We start from the raw sequence: 18993 nt of genomic DNA, 5'->3' as shown, positions 1-18993 counted from the left end.
TATTCAACGTCAAATTGGTGTGAGACCAAATAGAATGTCATTTGGAAGGAAAGGAAAGGAAAGGAAAGGAAAACCTTTGGCAGCATTATTTCCAAATGTAAAAGGATTTTGAGTCAGTATCTTTATGCAGGTAACCAAGCTGGTAAAGCCTACTGCTCTACTTTCCTAAAATAGAGGCTTTTTAACTAAACCATGGTACTGGTTTTTAGAAGATGTTTCACACCAAATAAAACCTGAAAACATAATTGATTTGATTTCCTCTGAGCATTTAGTTTGTCTTGGTTTAATTAAAACAAATTTTTAGAAATGGTGTATTTTAGTACAACACAGTAACAGAAATATTGAAACTAATTAAAACACAGCTATGGGTAAAGAATATGAGTCTGTCTGAGTGGCAGCAGCAGTAGTGTTTCCTGACGGTATCGAGCATGTTTTCTCTGTTATTGCTTTGCTCTGAGGCCCGGTTTCCAGAGTTCCAGTGCTCTCCTGGTTTACTGTTTGACTTTTCTGCCATAAATCATTTTTAGGTTTTTGGTGTTTCATTATTCCCAAGCTTTCTGTTGATCAGACTAAATCATAATTGTAGATTTAGTAAAGTTAGCATTTCTTTTTTACTGTGGAGAATGGTTTTTTGGTTTTAAGTCTAAAATTACATTTTGAGTATAAACTAGAAACTTAGGAAATCATGGACCTGGATTGTCTCTGGTTCTCAATTCGGATTCTGCTCTGAGGGGTTCAGTTCACTTTTCTTGGTGATGCAGAGATGGATTTACCCCTGGTTTATGGAACATGGAATGTAGAGCTTTACAGTATCATGTGAAAATATTGCTCACTTCTTTGTCAGGAGTTTATGACTGATTTCTGGATTATTTCTGTGACTTGGATGACATAGAGTAGCCAGCATTGCCCCCTCCACTGGACACCTGTGTGTATGGAATAATGGGTTACATGTAGCCCCAACTGATGTGGGTGGGATGTGGGGGCCAGAATGGAAGGAGGGGACAGTAGGCATACACTGGGGTGCCTGTAGTTCAGGGAGCCTTGAAAGGGCCAGTCCCACCCATGGCCCTGCTGAGTGGATGTGCAGGCTCTGGCCTTCCCATCCCCACATGCAGTTCCTGGTATGTCCCTCGTTCTTTTGAACAAGACTGGATTTTTATATTCATGAATTTGGCAAAATAGATACAAGCAATGACAACTCAGTCTAGAGAACTTTTGTATAGACCCTCAGCTTCTGTGTTATAATCTAACATCATACAATGTCATCGTTTCTCTCCTACAGAATGATTTTAAATGTAATCAGCCTCTAATTCAGAAGCAGCCATATGTGCATATGGACAGCTCAGGACTTCAGGAAAGAAACACTGAATTTTGTAGGTAGAGGATCTTGTGTAGAACTTTCTCTTTGTTTCTAGATTCTTTTTCAACCTATTTTCAAGCAGAATAATAAGAGTGTTAGACTCTCTAGTTCTTTTATGTGTAGGTAAATAATATAACAGAGAGACCTCACAAAGCCAAGGGTGTGGGTGATACTGCTTTTATTCTTCAATCTTTACATCTGACTGGGGTATTTTAGTTATTCTCTAAGTACATAGCCATAAATACAGTGATTAAAAGAGTTACTTATGAACAGAATTGAAGGGAAGAACCCCTTAGTAAGTTTTAATTTTTTAGCCTTAATAATCATGTTACTATAACATTCCAAGTGATTTTATTTTTTTATTTTTTTTAAATAAATTTATTCATTTTAATTGGAGGCAAATTACTTTACAGTATTGTAGTGATTTTGTCATACATTGACATGAATCAGCCACGGGTTTACATGTGTTCCCCATAACATATGACATTTCCAAATTTAACATTTTCCAAAATTAATTTAGAAAATTGTGGTCTGTCTTGGGCTGCCTGGAATTTTCCACATTATTCTTATGACATTTTTAGTGGAGGAATTCTCAGGTAAGACTATTTATTACATTCTAAATATAATTCAAGTAAAAGGAGTCTACAATAAGCCCTGAATGTGGACTTTGCTCCCATTCTGTCTTCTTAAGAGTGCTTGTAACGGCATATGCCATGTTGCATAACTAGATTTGTATGTGCTGTGGTCATTTACAGGCGTGTTCTGCATTGTATTGATTGCTTTTGGTTATAACTACTTGATCCGAAACCAGCATTTAAAGTGAAAAGGAGGGACTTCTGGTTCTGGTTCTACAGGTATGGAGCTTGAAGTCTCCACTCCATCTGAACAAGTAAACAGCTGAACAGACTGAAAAATCAAGCAACCCTTGTTGAACCCACAGGAGAGGACAGGATACACTTTGCAGCCGAGACTAAAGAGGCACGTGAATGCAGAGTCGTTGCTCAGAGGAGCAGGACTCAGACCAGGGGACAGTGAGGGACCAGCGCCTGGAGGAGGCTGGACTATGGCTGGTGAATCGCAGGAGGTGCAGTATGCACAAGTCTAGGGGATCTAGACGGGGGGTTGGGGAGTGGGCCAGTACAGTGAGAGTTCTCTTCAGAAGCCAGACCAGTGTCCCACAGTAAATATTTAAGAACTCCCATGGCCTTTTGTCAGAAAGGGGAGAGGAACCATTCTGAAACAGCCCAGAGCTCTTGTTCTTAACCAAGGCTGTACTCAGTGGAGATTCATTAACCTGCCTGCTGGGGTGTCATGAGAGTCTGACTGACCTGGGAAAGGGAAATGACCAGTTCCAGCAGACTCTGACCATCCTTTCCTACCCAGAAGGGTAGAAAAACCCCAAGGGACACTTGTGAAGGGTCACAATCTCAGGGTCCAGGTTCAGTGAAGACTGAGACCAGATCATAGGACTCCAAAAAACTTTCACCCTGCCTCACCACCATGTTACTTCAGATTTATTTGTAACAGTTTCTTTTACCCAGCACACCAAATCCAACTATTAAGAAAATATTACAAAGCATACCAAAAAGGAAAAAAAAGACATCAGAACAAGCCATGGCGAGAATGTTGGGAGATCAGGCTGGAAACTTTAAACAACCATGACTAACATACTTAGGACTCTAATGGATAAAGTAGACAGCATGCAAGAACAGATGAACAAGTTAAGCAGAGAGATAGAAATCCTAAGAAAGGACCAAAAAGAAATGTTAGAGGTCAAAAATCCTGTATCAGAAGTGAAGAATGCCTTCGATGGACTTATTAGTAGACTGGACACAGCTGTCTACAGAAAACACCAGGCCTACTTGGGTTCACCATTGAATTCTACCAAATATTTAAGGAAGAAATGTTAGATCAATTCTTTGCAATCTTTTTAAGAGGTGAGAAGCAGAGGGAATACTTCCTAACTCATTTTGTGAGGCCAGCATCGCCTAATACCAAAACCAGACAAAGGCATTATGAGAAAACCATAAACAAGAATCTCTTATGAACATAGATACAAAAATCCTCAATGAAATATTAACACACTGAATCCAACAACATATAAAAAGAATCATACACCAAAACCAAGTAAAATTTATTCTAGATATGCAAGGCTGGTTAGGCATTTGAGTATCAGTTAATATAATCCATCACATCAACAAAAAGAAGAAGAAAAATCACATGATTTTAACCATCAGTTCAGTTCAGTTCAGTTGCTCAGTTGTGTCCAACTCTTTGTGACCCCATGGACTGCAGCACGCCAGGCTTCCCTGTCCATCACCAATTCCTGGAGTTTGCACCAACTCCTGGATTATAACTATAGATGCAGAAAAAGCATCTGACAAAATAAAACACCTGTTCATGATAAAAACTTTCAATAAACTAGGAATAGAGTTCTTTCTCAATATGATAAAGAATATCTATTTTTTTAAAAACCCTTCAGCAAACATCATACTTATTGCTGAAAAACTGGAATCTTTCCCATAAAGATCAGGTACAAAACATAGAGGTCTCCTCTCACAACTTCTTTGTACTGGAAGTTCTAGCCAAAGCATTAAGATAAGAAAAAATAAATGGTATCCAGATTGAAAAGGAAGACATGAAACAGTCTTTGCTCCTAGATGACATGATCATCCATTTAGAAAATTCTAGAGGCTTGACAAAAAAAGAGTCTTCCTGAAACTAATAAGCAATTATAGCAAAGCTGCAGGAAATAAGGTTAATACACAAAAGTTAATCACTTTCCTATGTACCAGCAAGGGACAGGCAGAATTTGACTTGAAGACTTACTATGAGACTGCAGTAATCAAGATAGTATGGTATTGGTGAAAGAGTAGACAAACAGATCAATGGAACAGAATAGAAAGCCCAGAAATAAGGCCCCTTAAATATAATCAGCTGATCTCTGCCAGAGGAGTTGAAGGCAATGCAGTGAAATAAAAGTAGTCTTTTCAACAGATCGCGCTGGAACAACTGCACATCCACATGCCAAAAAAAAAAAGGACCTAGACACTGACCTTACAACCTTTACAAAAGCTAACTCAACATGGATCATAGAGTGAACATAAAAACTGTAGAACATAATGTAGACAATCCAGGTGACCTTGGACATGGTGATGTCTTTTTAGATACACCACCAAAGGCCTGATTCAGGAAAGAAATAATTGAGAAGTTGAACTTCACTAAAATTAAAAAGTTCTACTCTGTGAAAGACAATGTCAAGAGAATAAAACAAACCACAGACTGGGAGAAAATGTTTGCAAAAGGCATATTTGATAAAGGATTTATCTGAAATACAAAGAACTTTTATTTTTTGTTTGTCCATGCCATGCAGCTTGTGGGATCTTAGTTCTTCCACCAGGGATTGAATTTGGGCCCCTGGCAGTGAAAGCGCAAAGTCCTAAACACTGAACCACTGGGAATTCCCTGCAAAGAACTTCGGAAACTCAACAATAAGAAAACAACTTGAGTACAAAATGAGCCAAAGACTTTAGCAGACACCTCACCAAAGAAGATATACTAATGGTAAGATTAAGAAAAGATGCTCCACATTTTATGTCATCAGGGGAATGCAGATTAAAACAAAAGCTAAATAACACCACACACCTATTAGATTGGCTGAAATCTGGAACAGTGGCAGCACCAAATGCTGGTGAGGGTGTGGAGCAGCAGGAATCCTCATTCGTTGCTGGTGGGGATGCTACATGGTGCAGCTGCTTTGGAAGGCAGTTGGTATTTTCATACAAAACTGAACATATTCTTAACTTGTGATCCAGAAGTTGTGTGCCTTGATATTAACCTACAGGGTTTGAAAACTCACATCCTCACAAAAACCCAGCACATGGATGTTTGTAGCAGACATTTTGGAAGCCACCAAGATGTCTTTCCTTGAGTAAATGGATAAGCAGACTGTGATATGTCCAGACAGTGGACCATTATTGAGTGTTGAAAAGGAATGAGCTATCAAGTCATGGAGAGGCACTGAGAAACTCTAAAGGCCTATGATTTAAGTGAAAGAGGGCTTCCCAGGTGGCTCAGTGGTAAAGAGTCCGTCTGCAATGCAGGAGACCCAGGTTCAATCCCTGTGTTGCGAAGATCCCCTGGAGAAAGAAATGGCAACCCACTCCAGTATTCTTGGAGTGGGAGAATCCCGTGGACAGAGGAGCCTGGCAGGCTACAGTCCCTGGGGCTGTAAGAGTTGGACATGACTTAGCAACTAAACAACTGAAAGAAGCCAATCTGAAAAGGCTACATACTGTATAATTCCAATATACGGCATCTAGAGAAAGCAGAACTGTGGAGACAGTGAAAAGATCAATTGTGAGAATCAGGGAAAGGATGAACAGGCAGAGCACAGAGGAATTTTAGGACATTGAAAATACTGTGTGAAATTATCATGATGGACGTGTGTCGTTACACATTTGTCCAAGCATTTGTTACCAAGCCTGAACCAACAGTGACACGTCTTAATCACCCAGAGTCGTAGCACACCTGGTGGCTCACTCTGGATGGTGTACAAATGTGAGCTAGGTGAGCTAAGACTCTGGGTGATTAAGATGTGTCAGTGTCGGTTCATGCTTGGTAACAAATATACTCTCTGATGTGGGGTGTTCATGGTGGGGGAGGCTTCATGTGTGTGGGGACTAGGTATATCTGGGAAATCTCTGTGTCTTCCTCTCTATTTTTTTGTGAACCTAAAACTGCTCCAAAAAAACATTTCTAAAAAAAGAAAAAGGTGCATTTGCTGCCAGACCTAATGCTTTGAGTGGCCCAGCGCATGGCACATCATAACCATGTGTGAGAAAAACGATAAAGTGCCTAAGACTGCTGCTCTGTGGATAACAGAAGGTAGAGGTGATGGGGAGGAGGGACTGGACTCTTCTGAACATAAGCTGGAGTTGAAGAAACTCTGGATTTGGCTAATGATATTTAGATTTTATAGCTAGTTTGTGAAGGTTTGATTGCTTGAATTCCTGTGGGAAAGATATCTTTGTTATTGTGAATTTTTCCCAAGTTGCTTTCATAATAGACTGTAATACAACTGCTTTTAAAACTTATGTTTTTGTTTCTTAGGACCAGAATTCATGTAAATAGAGTCTACTTTTAGAATCACTGATTTTTTTTTTTTTTAATTCTGTGGGTCACCTCTTCAGGGATACTGCTAATTTGTTTAGTCTTTGAATTTAAATGCTATTAGAAAATGAAATACTTAGTGGTGATGAAAATATATTTGGGAAATAGGTTGAGGACTCATGCTGTGATGTTCTTAAACTGTTTATTCTCACATCTACACAATAACATGTCTTCAGCCACCAGGAGCTGGAATAATGTTCCATGAAGCAGTGCTATTTAGGGATGAAGACTCTGAGGTTTAAAATCAGACAGACTTGGGTTTACATACCCTACATGCTGCTAAGCAGCTTCACATTACAACATATCATTTAATGTGCTAAACTCCAGCTCCTCATCTGAAAAATGGGCTCTGCTGTAGCTTCTGTGGACGTTACTGGAAGAGTAGAGATGAGGATGCGCGTCCAGCAGGCAGTGCTGGGCTCTGGAAGAGGCAGATGTTGGAGACGGCACAGGTGACCTTGGTCGCAGCTTTTCCCAGGCTGGGACTTCAAAGTGCTGTGAAAACAGTTTCCCTGGGCTTCCCGGCTGGCTCAGATGGTAAAGAATCTGCCTGCAGTGCAGGAGACCCAGGTTTGATCCCTGGATTGGGAAGATCCTCTGGAGAAGGAAATGGTAACCCACTCCAGTATTCTTGCCTGGAAAGTCCCATGGACAGAGCAGCCTGCTGGGCTACAGTCCATGGAATCACAAAGAGTTGGACACGACTGAGCGACTGACACACACACACACACTCAAGTTTGCAGTTTAAATGTGTTCCTGTCAATTAGATACAGATGAGGGAGAGCACTATGATTTTTTACATGGCTCATAAAACATAATTTGCTTTGTGTATAATACTTAAAATCATCATAAAAGCGGATGAATAACTCCAGCTGAGTAAACTGTAGTGAATTTGCATGAAAGAAAACAGAACTATATATAACATATTTGAAATTTATTTTTTCTCTTTACTAAGTAGAAGTCTGTACTGGAAACAGGTATAAAGTCTATATTTTCAAAATGAATTGTTTTTATACATTCAGAAAAGAATATTTCCTTTATGATTTATACCTAATTGTTTTCCAAAACAGAATTGGTAAAGATTAAGAGAAATATAATTATGACTCAGTTGTAGTTTTAGTCATTATGATAAACTCATGGAAAGATGTGGGATGGAGAATTCTAGGTCCATTATCATTTTAGTTATGAAAATGTAAATACTAAAATGAAGATTAGAGAAAATAGTTCAAAAATGATAGTAAAAGTACATTTTCTACTGACTTTCTTGGAAGCCAAGGCAAAAAGGAAAACAATTGAGACCATAGTTTTCTCAGATTAATATGTTTGTCAGGAGACAGTTCACTCTCTCCCCTGGCACTGATCCAAAGCTGAAGTTACCATGGTTTTAAATCATATAGTCATAGGTATACCTATGGCTGATACATGCTGATGTTTGGCAGAAACCAATGCAATACTGTAAAGCAGTTACCCTTCAATTAAAAATGAATAAATTAAAAAAAATTATATAGTCAGTGTCTTCAACTACAGTTTTAAAGAATGAATAAAAGTGTTTGAATATTTAAACAACCCTAAGTACAGTGAAGAGCTGACTCACTGGAAAAGACTCTGATGCTGGGAGGGATTGAGGGAGGGAGGAGAAGGGTACGCCAGAGGATGAGATGGCTGTATGGCATCACTGACTCAATGGACTTGAGTCTGAGTGAACTCCGGGAGTTTGTGATGGACAGGGAGGCCTGGCGTGCTGCAATTCATGGGGTCGCAAAGAGTCGGACACAACTGAGCGACTGAACTGAACTGAAGTACAGTGAGGGTTTGGCCCTTAATCATAATACAGTGGAGGCCTCGTGTTGTTCTTGGAGTTAGTGTAAGTAAGGCCAGGTCAGTACTTCCCGGTGCCCTGGGGCTGGCGTCACCCTCAGACCCTCTTTCAGATTTCAGCTGTCTGGGGGGTGCTCACAGCATCTGGGAAGCTGTTTGTCAGGATCGTGGATGCTGAGATGTAGATCTTTTATACCCCTGACAAGAGAATGAAATTGGTGTTTCTTAACCACATATGAGCTCTCTCAGCATTCAACATGATGTCTTGTGTGGGCTGTTTTCTTACCTGGATTTTTTTAGGCTTACCTATTTTATTTTATTTATTTTTTTGTTGTAGGTTTCCCTTTTATTTTTCTTTTTTTTTTTAATTTTATTTTTTTTTAACTTTACAATATTGTATTGGTTTTGCCATATATCAACATGAATCCATTACCTAGATTTTTTGAAAGGGAAATATGTCTTCACACTCCCCATTTTTTTCAGTTTTCAGAAGTGCTGACATCTCAAGAGATGTTAAGATTTTGGAAAAAGAAAAAAATTGCCCTCTGGCTTTCTAGGTTCTTCTAGCTGGTCTAAGAATTTGACATGAGAAGATTAACAGGAGAAACTCTGATTTAATCACATGTGCACAGGGGCCTGTCCTAGGAGGCTTCCGTGGCATCTGAGAGGAGGAGAAGGGGGTGTCACTGGGGACTTCAGCAGGCAGGAGGCAGTTCACACGGAGACAGACAAGCGGGTGTTTGGAGAACAGATGTTTGCGGGGACCTGCTGGGATGGTGGGACACAGAGGACTCTGTTCTCCAGGCCCCATCCGGCTCCCCACACCCGGCCCGTGCTCTTTGTAGATCTCCCAGGATAGTGGTCTTCTGGGCCAGGCACTTCCTCTGAGGTCAGTAGACAGGTATGGGGCAGGTGAAAAGAAAGACTTCATGAACTGTCTGTTTCTTAAAAATAATTGTCATAAAATAATCCTCATGTTGAAGAGACATTCTGTGGGGTGGCAAATTTTGTTTCCCTACAAAGTTATGGATGACGTTAGAGAAGGAAGCATCACACACCTCAAATTTTGCTTTTTGGGCTGTAGAAGTTAACAGTTTAATGTGCAGCTCCCATGGATTGCTGGTACAAATCAGATGCCCTTTGAGTGAACTGTGAGTTGAATTGGTGTATTAATCTTCATATGTACAGAGACTAACTCGGTACTCAGATAACTCATTTAGATAGCTCTGTGAAGTCCTGTTAGAGGTGTGTTTTCATCCCCTGAAGTGAAGTCTGTAGTCACTTTTCCTCTTGCCTGACAGTAACGTAGCCTTAACCCAGAGGCATGGTAGCTCAGCCGGTAAAGAATCCACCGATAGTGCAGGAGACCCAGGTTTGATTCCTGGGTCAGGAAGATCCACTGGAGAAGGTATAGGCTACCCACTTCAGTATTCTTGGGCTTCCCTTGTTGCCGGGGTCCAGCCCCGGCTGATCCAGGGTATTCGAAGTGGGGACGGCGTCGGCGAGGATCAGGATACAATAGCTTCAATTACATATTAATTAAAGATGTAAAGAGTAATAGAATGAGGATAGCTCAGTGGGAAAATTCAGTGGAGAAAAGAAGCTGAGTAGCTTGGTTTATGCGGGAGACCAATAAAACTTCAAGACAAGAAGCTTGCACCACTTAACGTAGGCCGCAGGCATCCTTCCGTTCTCCCGAAGGAAAGGAGACACTGAGGCCTCCCCAGTCGGATCTTAGAAGCCCAGGCAAAATTAGTAAGCTTGGTGGGTTCTGTGCTCCAGATGGAGACTCAGCCAGAGTGAGAGAGAGAGAGAGACATGGGGAGACCAGTATTTTGAGAAACTGATCCCAATTCTTTATTTTCCATGGTCTAATTTTATAACTGAGATGTTATGCAAAAGTCACATGGGGTCAGCAGTCCTGACTTTTATCAAAGTCAGGTGCTTCATACAAATGTATACAGAGGTCTTAGGGGTGTTGCATCATCTTCTGGCCAAGGGGCCTGCTGACAATTTATGATCCTTGTGACAGCGGTCAGTCAACCAGGACACTTATTTCTCCAGGGGTGATGATTATTAAAACAGACGCCACCCAAATAAAGTTACATTCCTATAGGGTGAGGGTGTAGTGGGTTTTAGTTAAGGAAAGAATTTACTTAGCCTAAGGTCTAACATGATTAATATCAAAGGTTAATACTTATTTCTTCTATATATTCATTAACGTGTGTAAGGGCAGGGGATGTGGAGACTTAGCAACAAACATTGGCTCAACAAATGAAAAACCCTTCACCAACACAGTTTCTAATCAGCCCACTATACTTATACTAATGGTTTTCTAACTTTTCTAAGGAACCTGTTTTTAGAAGGTTTAAAGCATCTCATGCCTCTCACGGTTGGGAGGCTGTGAGCAATCACATGTGGCCGGACAAGCCTGTCAGGCAGGCTAGAGAACCTTCAGAGGAGTTTGTAGGTTAAAACACTCCTGTCACGCCCAGGAGTTTTTATTAACTGGAGCTCTAGGTTAACTCCTTTTCTGAAAGAGGTGGTGGGGGACAGTCCCCCGTAAAGTCAGAGGTGTAGGTGGGAGCACAAAGTAGTAAAGCAGGCAGGCTCTGGTTATGGGGGTAGATGCTCGAGGATTTCCAGGGGGACTCCTGAGGCTCGAGCCCGCCTTTGCGTATGCCGAGCCTCCTTCCTCATGACCTTTGCCACGGGCGGAGTGCCTTCCACCGGCCCCCAACACCTTGTGGCTCAGCTGGTAAAGAATCTGCCTACGATGTGGGAGACCTGGGTTCAATCCCTGGTTTGGGAAGATCTCCTCCCTCGTAGCTCAGTTGGTACAGAATCTGCCTGCAATACAGGAGACCTGGGTTCCATCCTTGGGTCGGGAGATCCCCTGGAGAAGGAGATGGCAACCTACTCAGTATTCTTTCCTAGAGAGTCCCATGGACAGAGGAGCCTGGCAGGCAATGGGGTTGCAAGAGTCCAAGAGTCAGACACAACTTAGCAACTAAAACACCACCACCAGTCACTCCAGTATTCTGGCTGGGAGAATTCCAGGGACTGTCTAGTCCATGGGGTTGCAAAGAGTTGGACATGACTGAGCGACTTTTACTTACTCATTATTATTGTTGTTATTATCATCTACTGTAAAGATGGAACAGTGTCTGCTCTCTGCACCCTCTTTTATCGGAGACCAGGCAGCCTCTCAGTAGAGAGAGGAATGGGCCTGTGCCCTGGCAGTTCACCTGCCCACTCTGCCCTGAGCAGGTGGCCACAGCTTTCCCTCCCCTGTAGGTGGAGATGAGACACCCGCTCCCAGGTACAGCAGAGAGGAGAACATGCGGGCACACCCATGCTCAGGTCTCCACGGTGGCCTGTAACTGACTGCGGGTGAGGCAACCTCTGTGTGTTCCCAGGCACAGGCCCCTGGTGTCAGGACTTCCATGTGCCCGCACACAGGACTTGCAGGTAGCTTGGGTGATGCACAGGAGTGTTAGAATTGACCACACTGGGTGTCAGGACAGCAGATCACCACGCTTTCCAGGCCGAGCCCAGGGAGTCGATGTTTCTCCAGAGCTCCGTCGACCGGGTTCCCGACGTGTAGGGCAGGCTCTTGTGCCTCCATTCAGTACTAGATGGTGTTTGTTCCAGGACCTAGCGTGGCCTCAAATCCTTCACAGACTCAAGCCCTTCACAGACGATCCTCCGTGTCCGTGGATCGTCTGGGAGGACTGTTCTCCTGCTATTGCTGGTTGAATCTGCAGACAGGATGCTGCGGGTGTGGAGGGCAGACTGTGTACCTGAGGTCTGGGGATTCTACAGTAAGCATTGTACTCCCCAGCCCCGTTCTGCCTAAACCTTACAGACCTATGCAGCCACAAATGCTCCCTGGTTGGAATCTTCCCCAGGGTGCTGGCATTGACTGTGACCATAAACTCTTTTATTTTCTAATAACATTTGTAGGCTTCTGTTTTGACCTTTGCATAAATTAAAACTTAGCTGTTGGTTGAAGAAAAGATCCCTATTGTCTGTGTTAGGGTGGTTATTCTCATTAATACAGTAATAAGATTATATGCTTCGTATGAAACCTAGAGTGAGTCAGCGGTAAGAACTTTCCTCCTGGGATTAAAAAGATAAACCCATAAGCCATTGTCACGCTGCAGGAAGTTCAGTCAGGCTCGCGTGTTTAAACCACAGCCGGCTCCGAGCCCTGTGGAGTTCTGTCCCCTCACTTGTGCTAGTTCCCGGAGCTCATGCTCTTCCTGTCTGGGTTCCGTATTGTTTCACAGGCATCTTCAAGCAGGGATGGTTTTGAGCTGAGGCTGTGATGATAGAGGGTGGACAGTGCAGGGGCCAAGACTCACCCCATCCTGGGTTCTGTGCTGTGCAGGACGGCAGGTCACCTTGGCCTGTGGATCCTGGGGGCCCCCAAAGGCTGCTTAATGGAGGTGCTAAGACCAGGGGAGGTGGAGCGGCGGCTGAGGTCTGGAAACGCTGACCCCTGCGCCCACTGAGCAGCCTTCACACCCATCCCTCAGCCAGCTCCCCAGTGAACACTGAGAGCCCGCTCTCCACCAAGTGATCAGCTGGAGTGTGAACCTGATCTCTAGTCCAAAACTCAGATTTTCCCCTTTATAGGAGGAATCTTGTAAATGTTCTTAAAAAACCTTTTTCTTGTCCTTATTGGGTACTTCAGAAACAATAGTTTAGGCAAGTCCTTTGTCAGAAGATAGGGAAAGGTTTTCTGTCCTGGAATCACAGTGGTACCCATCTGCAGTTCAGAGCTGAGTATACACAGACTGTGGGTTTCCGAGGTGGTGCTAGTGGTAAAGAACTTTCCTGCTAGTGCAGGAGACGTAAGAGATGTGGGTTCGATCCCTGCAGGGGTTGGGAAGATCCCCTGGTGGAGGGCATGGCAACCCACTCCAGTATTCTTGCTTGGAGAATCCCATGGACAGAGGAGCCTGGTGGGCTACAGTCCATGGGGTTGCAGAGTCGGATACAACCGAGCAACTTCGCACAGCACGTACACTGGCTGGGTGCTTGTCCAGTTGATTTTCTAAAGGAGAGAACGTCACCTGAAACATTGGGAGACCACCTCTCTAAGCCACAGTTTGCTCCCTCTATAAAAGAGGATCACTTTTCGGCTCCTGTGATTGTCCTGTGGGTTCAGCAGTACCATCTTGGGGAAGGTTTCAGACTCCACCAGTGTAGATGGAGTGAGCACTCAGTAACAAGCAGCTCCGAACTGTCGGATCCTGGAGGCTACTTGCAGTGGCTGTTTTCACATGTGCTTGTGTCAATCTCTAGGGATAGACAACTTGTATTTCCTAATGTCAGGAAGCTTCTCATGTGTCTCTTGGTCCGCTGACTTGGACTTGTACATAGGTTGGTTTTGAATTTGTTAGGTTGCAAAAGAGAGCAGCAGACAAGACTTTACAGGAAGGCAGACGTCACTTGTGGTCGGGTGCAGAATTACTCGTTTACGTGTGTCACGCCTTGTCTGTACATGGTAAATGGGCTGTTTAAAATTCATGCAGTACTGGTACTTTTGAATTTAGGCAAGATGAACAGGGAGGCCTGGCGTGCTGTGATTCATGGGGTCGCGAAGAGTCGGACACGACTGAGCGACTGATCTGATCTGAACTGAAGATCAGTTTTCTGGGGCTCAGTTTTTAGATGTTAAAGTGACTAGAGACGACAGTGTATATTGTGCTTCAGTTTTGAAAAGGACTCTTTACTGATTTCACTTCCAACCTCCCTTGCTGTTTCCTTCTGTGTTTCAGGGAATATCTTGGTAAACAACTCCAGTCTGAACAGCCGCAGACTGCAGCCGCCCGGAGCTGAATGGGCTCTCCAGTCGCCCCCTCACCTGGGATCTCCAGCCGCCCCCTCACCTGGGATAGAAGACCTGGAGTGGGTCTCAGGAACCGTGGTCAAGCTCAAACCATTCCTCATTTATGTGTCATTTTCTTCTGTTGTGTAGCTTTTCCCAATGCTGATTTCCCATTGATTTGTCTTAAAGTAGGTGCTTTCTGTATCTAAGGAAAATAGTACCGTTACATATACTGCTCATAATTTCTTTATTTATTGTTCTCTGGAATGAATATAGGGTTATTAAAACATTCTCACTCCAAATACATTTTTTCTCTTTCCTTGTTCCTGACTTGAATTGTAACAAAAGTACCTTTTGTCCCAACTGAATTGGGAGAATTGTATTTGCAGAGTAGTGAATGGTAAATAAATGTTTTGAATTCATACGGATTTTTGTCTTCCATCCATCCACCCGCCCATCCACACATGCACATTGCAGGAATCTTCTGCTAATATTGAGAAAACGTTAAAATGTTAAATGAACTCTTAACATGATGCTGTCATCTAAAAGACTTGCTTATGAAGCACAGTGAGGAATTTTAGCTATAGGTTATTTTCACTGATTTCTTATTTACTCTTGGATTTTAGTACTTCAAGTCTATTTTCTTTTAATACTTTCTGGTTTAAATATTGCCAATAGGTATTTTATTTCTACCTCCCACCTTTTATTCTGGAACTCCCAGCCTTCACAGGGGCATCCATGGCCTGGAGGTTTACCTCCCCCAGATCTGAGCCTTTTGTTTTTAACCTCATCGCCTGGTGTGAGTCTCATTTTTCTTTCATTTTCACTTTTCATTCTGAGCAGTTCTCTGATTGTACAGATGGTAAGGCTAGTAGTTTATATGGTAAGTTTTCTTCTATAGAAAGACACTCCTAGCACCATCTCCTGTTTAAGGATAAAAGATTGAAACGGCTGACTTGACCACCTTCATCCAGGTCCCAACTTCTCGCACCCCATGCCTCTGGCAACCACAAATCTGATCGCTTTTTGAATTAATGTTTTCATTTCCTTTGGGTAAGTACCCAGAAGTGAAATTGCTGGATTGTATGGTAGCTCTATTTTTAACTTTTTGAGGAACCTCCATACTGTTTTTCCACAGTAGTTGTACCAGTTCACATTCCCACCAACAGTGCACAAGGGATCCCTTTTGGCCACATCCTTGCCAACACTCGTTACCTCCTCTTGCTGATAATAGCTTCTCACAGCTGTGAGGTGACGTCTCATTGTGGCTTTGATTTGCAGTTATCTAGTGATTATTGTTCAGCATCTCTTCATGTGCCTGTTTGCCATCTGTATGTCTTTGGAAAAATACCTCTTCAAGTCTTCTGCTCATTTAAAAATTATTTTTAACTACTTTTATTGTTTTAAAATTCTTTTTTTGTGGTGGGAAACTTCTTTTTTGGATCTTATTGACCTTCATATTTTAGAAGATATGTGAAAAGGGCCTTCCCATTGGCAAGTAAAGCTTATTCCCACACATTGTACCTGGACAGTCACAAGTACCAGATTTATAGAATATAAATAGGCTATATATTTGTATCAATATAAATTGACAGGCTACCTGTTTTATTACAAAAGACCTAGTTAGAATGTTTCTGGCTTTGAGACAGTACCAGTTTCTAATGATTTTCAACATTGGGGCCAAGGTCTACCTTTGGAATAACACAGAACAAGTCTTATCCTTAAGATTCTACTTTTTAAAAGCATGTTTATTCTAGAATAGTGCTGCTTTATTTTTGTCATGTTGCTGTTTGAATGCTGGACACCTCAGACCACGTTTTGATGGAGCAAGGTGAAACAGACGTGCGTCCCGTGATGTGCCCATGGTGAGATGAAGACCTTCCTTCCTGGCTGGCCCAACATCAGGAGAAACTGTTGAAAAAGGGAGATTTTTTGCTCTGAAGAGAGCAGCAGTGCCTGTGATCCCCCCAGGGCAGGGGGCCTGACTGGGACTTGCACACACACTGCCTTGCTCACACCCTGCCACCTATTGCACCCACACAGCTAATGGCTCAGCATGGGAGCCTGATCAACAGGCAGAAAGTCTGGAGATGACAACCCTAGGCGGGTGGGCCCAGGAGGAGACACGCTGACCAGTATCTCTGGGATGTTGACATGAGGCGTAGATGAAAGTAACTGGCAGTGAGGTGACACACGTGGAAAGATACCTAGAGATGAAAAGGCTGTAAAACCCTGAGTAAAAGTCCCTGAGGCAGAGAGGAGAGTGGCAGGTGAGCTGGGTGACAGCCGGGTGAGAGGGACAGGGTCATTGGTGCCCAGTCCTCAGACTTGTGGGAGGCCAGCATCCCTTGTGGGAGGCAGAGGACAAGAGCCGCTGCCCAAGACCACTGGGTGGACCTGGGTGATCACTGAATACAAGGTCCACATGTAAAAAACACTTCTCTGGGCTAGCAACCAACAACTGGAAATTTAAAATAGTGTAAAAACACTTCAAAAATTTAACAAGAGTATAAGATCTGTGCACTAAAAACTAAGGTTCCTGAGGCAAATGAAAGATGACACACAGGAGGAGATATGTTCTGACCATGGATTGGGAGATACACATGGTTAGGGTGTCAGTTCTTCTGGATTGGTCCACAGATTCCATGTAGTCCCAACAGCAGTACCATCTGGCTTCGATGTAGAAATAAACAAGCTGATTTGAAAGTTTGCATGGAGATGCAAATGACCTGGAAGAGCTGAAACAGTTTTGAAAGGATTTAAAGTTGGAGGCATTAACAGTACTTGGCTTTAAATAGAGCTGGGGTGGTACTGGCATAAACATCGGTGTATAAACCAGGCACAGGATAGAGTCCAGGAACAGAGCTTGATGGAATCAGTCTAAATGAGCGAGGCTAATTTGGGAGATTAAAAACGAGATAAGATGAAAATACTGCACGTGATAGAATGTGAGCTGTGAAGACCATGATCGGACTTTGTGTGGAGGCCTGCCCCAGGTCCTGTGAATGCTCTTCCTCGTCTGAAGCTTGGAACAGCCCTCTTGTGAGGCTACAGCTGTTACCCCTGTTTTAAAAAGGTGGAGGGCCCGAGTGAAGTTAAGTGACTTAGCCAAGTTACTGGGGTTTGCCCTCAGCTTTAACAACTACCCGGTGGACACAAGGAAAATCAGGGGTAGCTGCCTACCAGAGATATTCTAAAGTCAAAACAAGCACCCAGTTTACTACCTAAGCAACTAGATGACCGAGCAGTAGAACCCTATTGAAAATGAGTGGAGGGACTTCCCTGGATCTTGGATGTGGTACCTGAGAGGGGCTCCCACAGGCCCATCTGTCTGGACAGGCCCAGCTTCAGGCTGAGCCGTGGGAGGTAAATCCTCCTATTGTATCTGGAAATGCTATTTTCCAAGCACGTTAAAATTCAGGTGGCATCCCAAGTGAAAACTAACCCAGGCACTGAATTATAAAAGACGTGTTGTGCATAACCAGGCTTCAAAGTGATGCTTAATAAGCATATGATTAATGTCTGGTGCAGATTTACTCAAATTAAGTTTTATTTTGCGGTGAAAACACGACACTGAGATGGAAATAAATGATTAGCCACAGAGTTTCTGTATCACCACCGTATAATCAGACCATGCATCAGTATTTATGTTAAAAAGTCTTAGCAAATTTTTTGATGTATGGTACATTAATTCAATTCAAATCAACCAAGTTGTTAAAAACTACTGTGAGCAAGACTGACCTAAGTAGTTATTGTGTCCAGGAGTGTGTGTCTCTTTAAGTGTGTGTGTGTCCATGTGTGTTTCCATGTGTGTGTGTTCAGGTGTGTATGTGTATATAAAAGAATGTGTAAGAGATGCTACTTCTGTCTTTGAAGAGTTTATAATATAGGAAGAGAGAGGAATCATAGTTTTAATATAGGGTAAATGTGCTTAATTCTAAAAGAAAAATTAAAAATGTCTCATGTGGTTGCCAGGAATGATGTACTGCTTAGGTTTAGAGAAACGGGAAAAAATTACAGAGGAGATGAGACTTGAGGTCTGTGTCACTTTTCTCAGGGGCGTTTCCTAAGTCCTCAGTCACTTGGCTTCCTCTGAGCTCCGCCAACGGGACTGGCCTCCTCACCTGACCGCCGACATCCCTGTGGCCAGATGGGGTAGGTCCGAGTAAATCCCCACCTGCCAGACGTCACAGTGCTGGCTGTTCTTCAGCAGCCCTGCTGTCTCTGAGGGTGATCTGTTTGCAGCTTTGACTGATGCTGGTGGGATGAGATGTGTCCCACCTACTCAGCAGAGAGGGAGCTCAGGGCATCACCAGGCACAGCCACTCTTGGGATCATCTTGCAAAGATGCACCTACTAAAATCGGCACCTGGAAAGCGTGGGCATTCCAGAGAAGAGACCAGTCTGGGCGTGGACACCGCGGGAGCCCACAGAGAGGACCGTGCTGAACTGACAGCTGGTGAGAGGTCATCACCTGTCCATGGGGAAGGAAAAAGATGACAGTTTCATCATCCATCGGCATCTCTTTTGACAGCATCCACCCTGCGGGCTGTGCCTTGAGGTCATGACTGCTCCTCGCTGGCTCTTTTTTCCAGTTCACAAAAGTATTGGTCTTGGCAAACCTTTTTATCCAAGTTCCATAAACCCATGTGGGGTTTTCTCCACCTTAAATATAATAGATTGCTGTTGAGTGAAGATAACCTTAGAAATCGTATTTTGATCAATCCTGCGATGTTACAAATGCAGAGTGGGGCTGGGTGAGAATGCCACTTTTTATTTGGTGCCTTCATTTCCATGCTCTGAC

The 18993-nt window shown here is 43.1% G+C and overlaps 1 protein-coding gene across 5 annotated transcripts in view; it reads left to right on the top strand.

The window, feature by feature from the left end:
- ATP6V1H (ATPase H+ transporting V1 subunit H) overlaps positions 1-14613 on the top strand; it is a 73911-nt gene extending 59298 nt beyond the window's left edge. For all 5 annotated transcript variants that reach the window (XM_061438749.1, XM_061438746.1, XM_061438745.1 and 2 more), the window contains one exon: positions 14140-14613. In XM_061438749.1, the coding sequence (XP_061294733.1) occupies positions 14140-14200 (61 nt within the window). In that variant the 3' untranslated portion in view covers positions 14201-14613. The remainder of the gene's footprint in view (positions 1-14139) is intronic.
- Positions 14614-18993: the final 4380 nt, after the last annotated feature.

Source organism: Bos javanicus, chromosome 14 (assembly GCF_032452875.1).
Source record: "Bos javanicus breed banteng chromosome 14, ARS-OSU_banteng_1.0, whole genome shotgun sequence".
NCBI lineage: Eukaryota > Metazoa > Chordata > Mammalia > Artiodactyla > Bovidae > Bos > Bos javanicus.
Note: the sequence above shows the minus strand (reverse complement) of the source record. Positions and strands in the feature narration are given on the sequence as shown.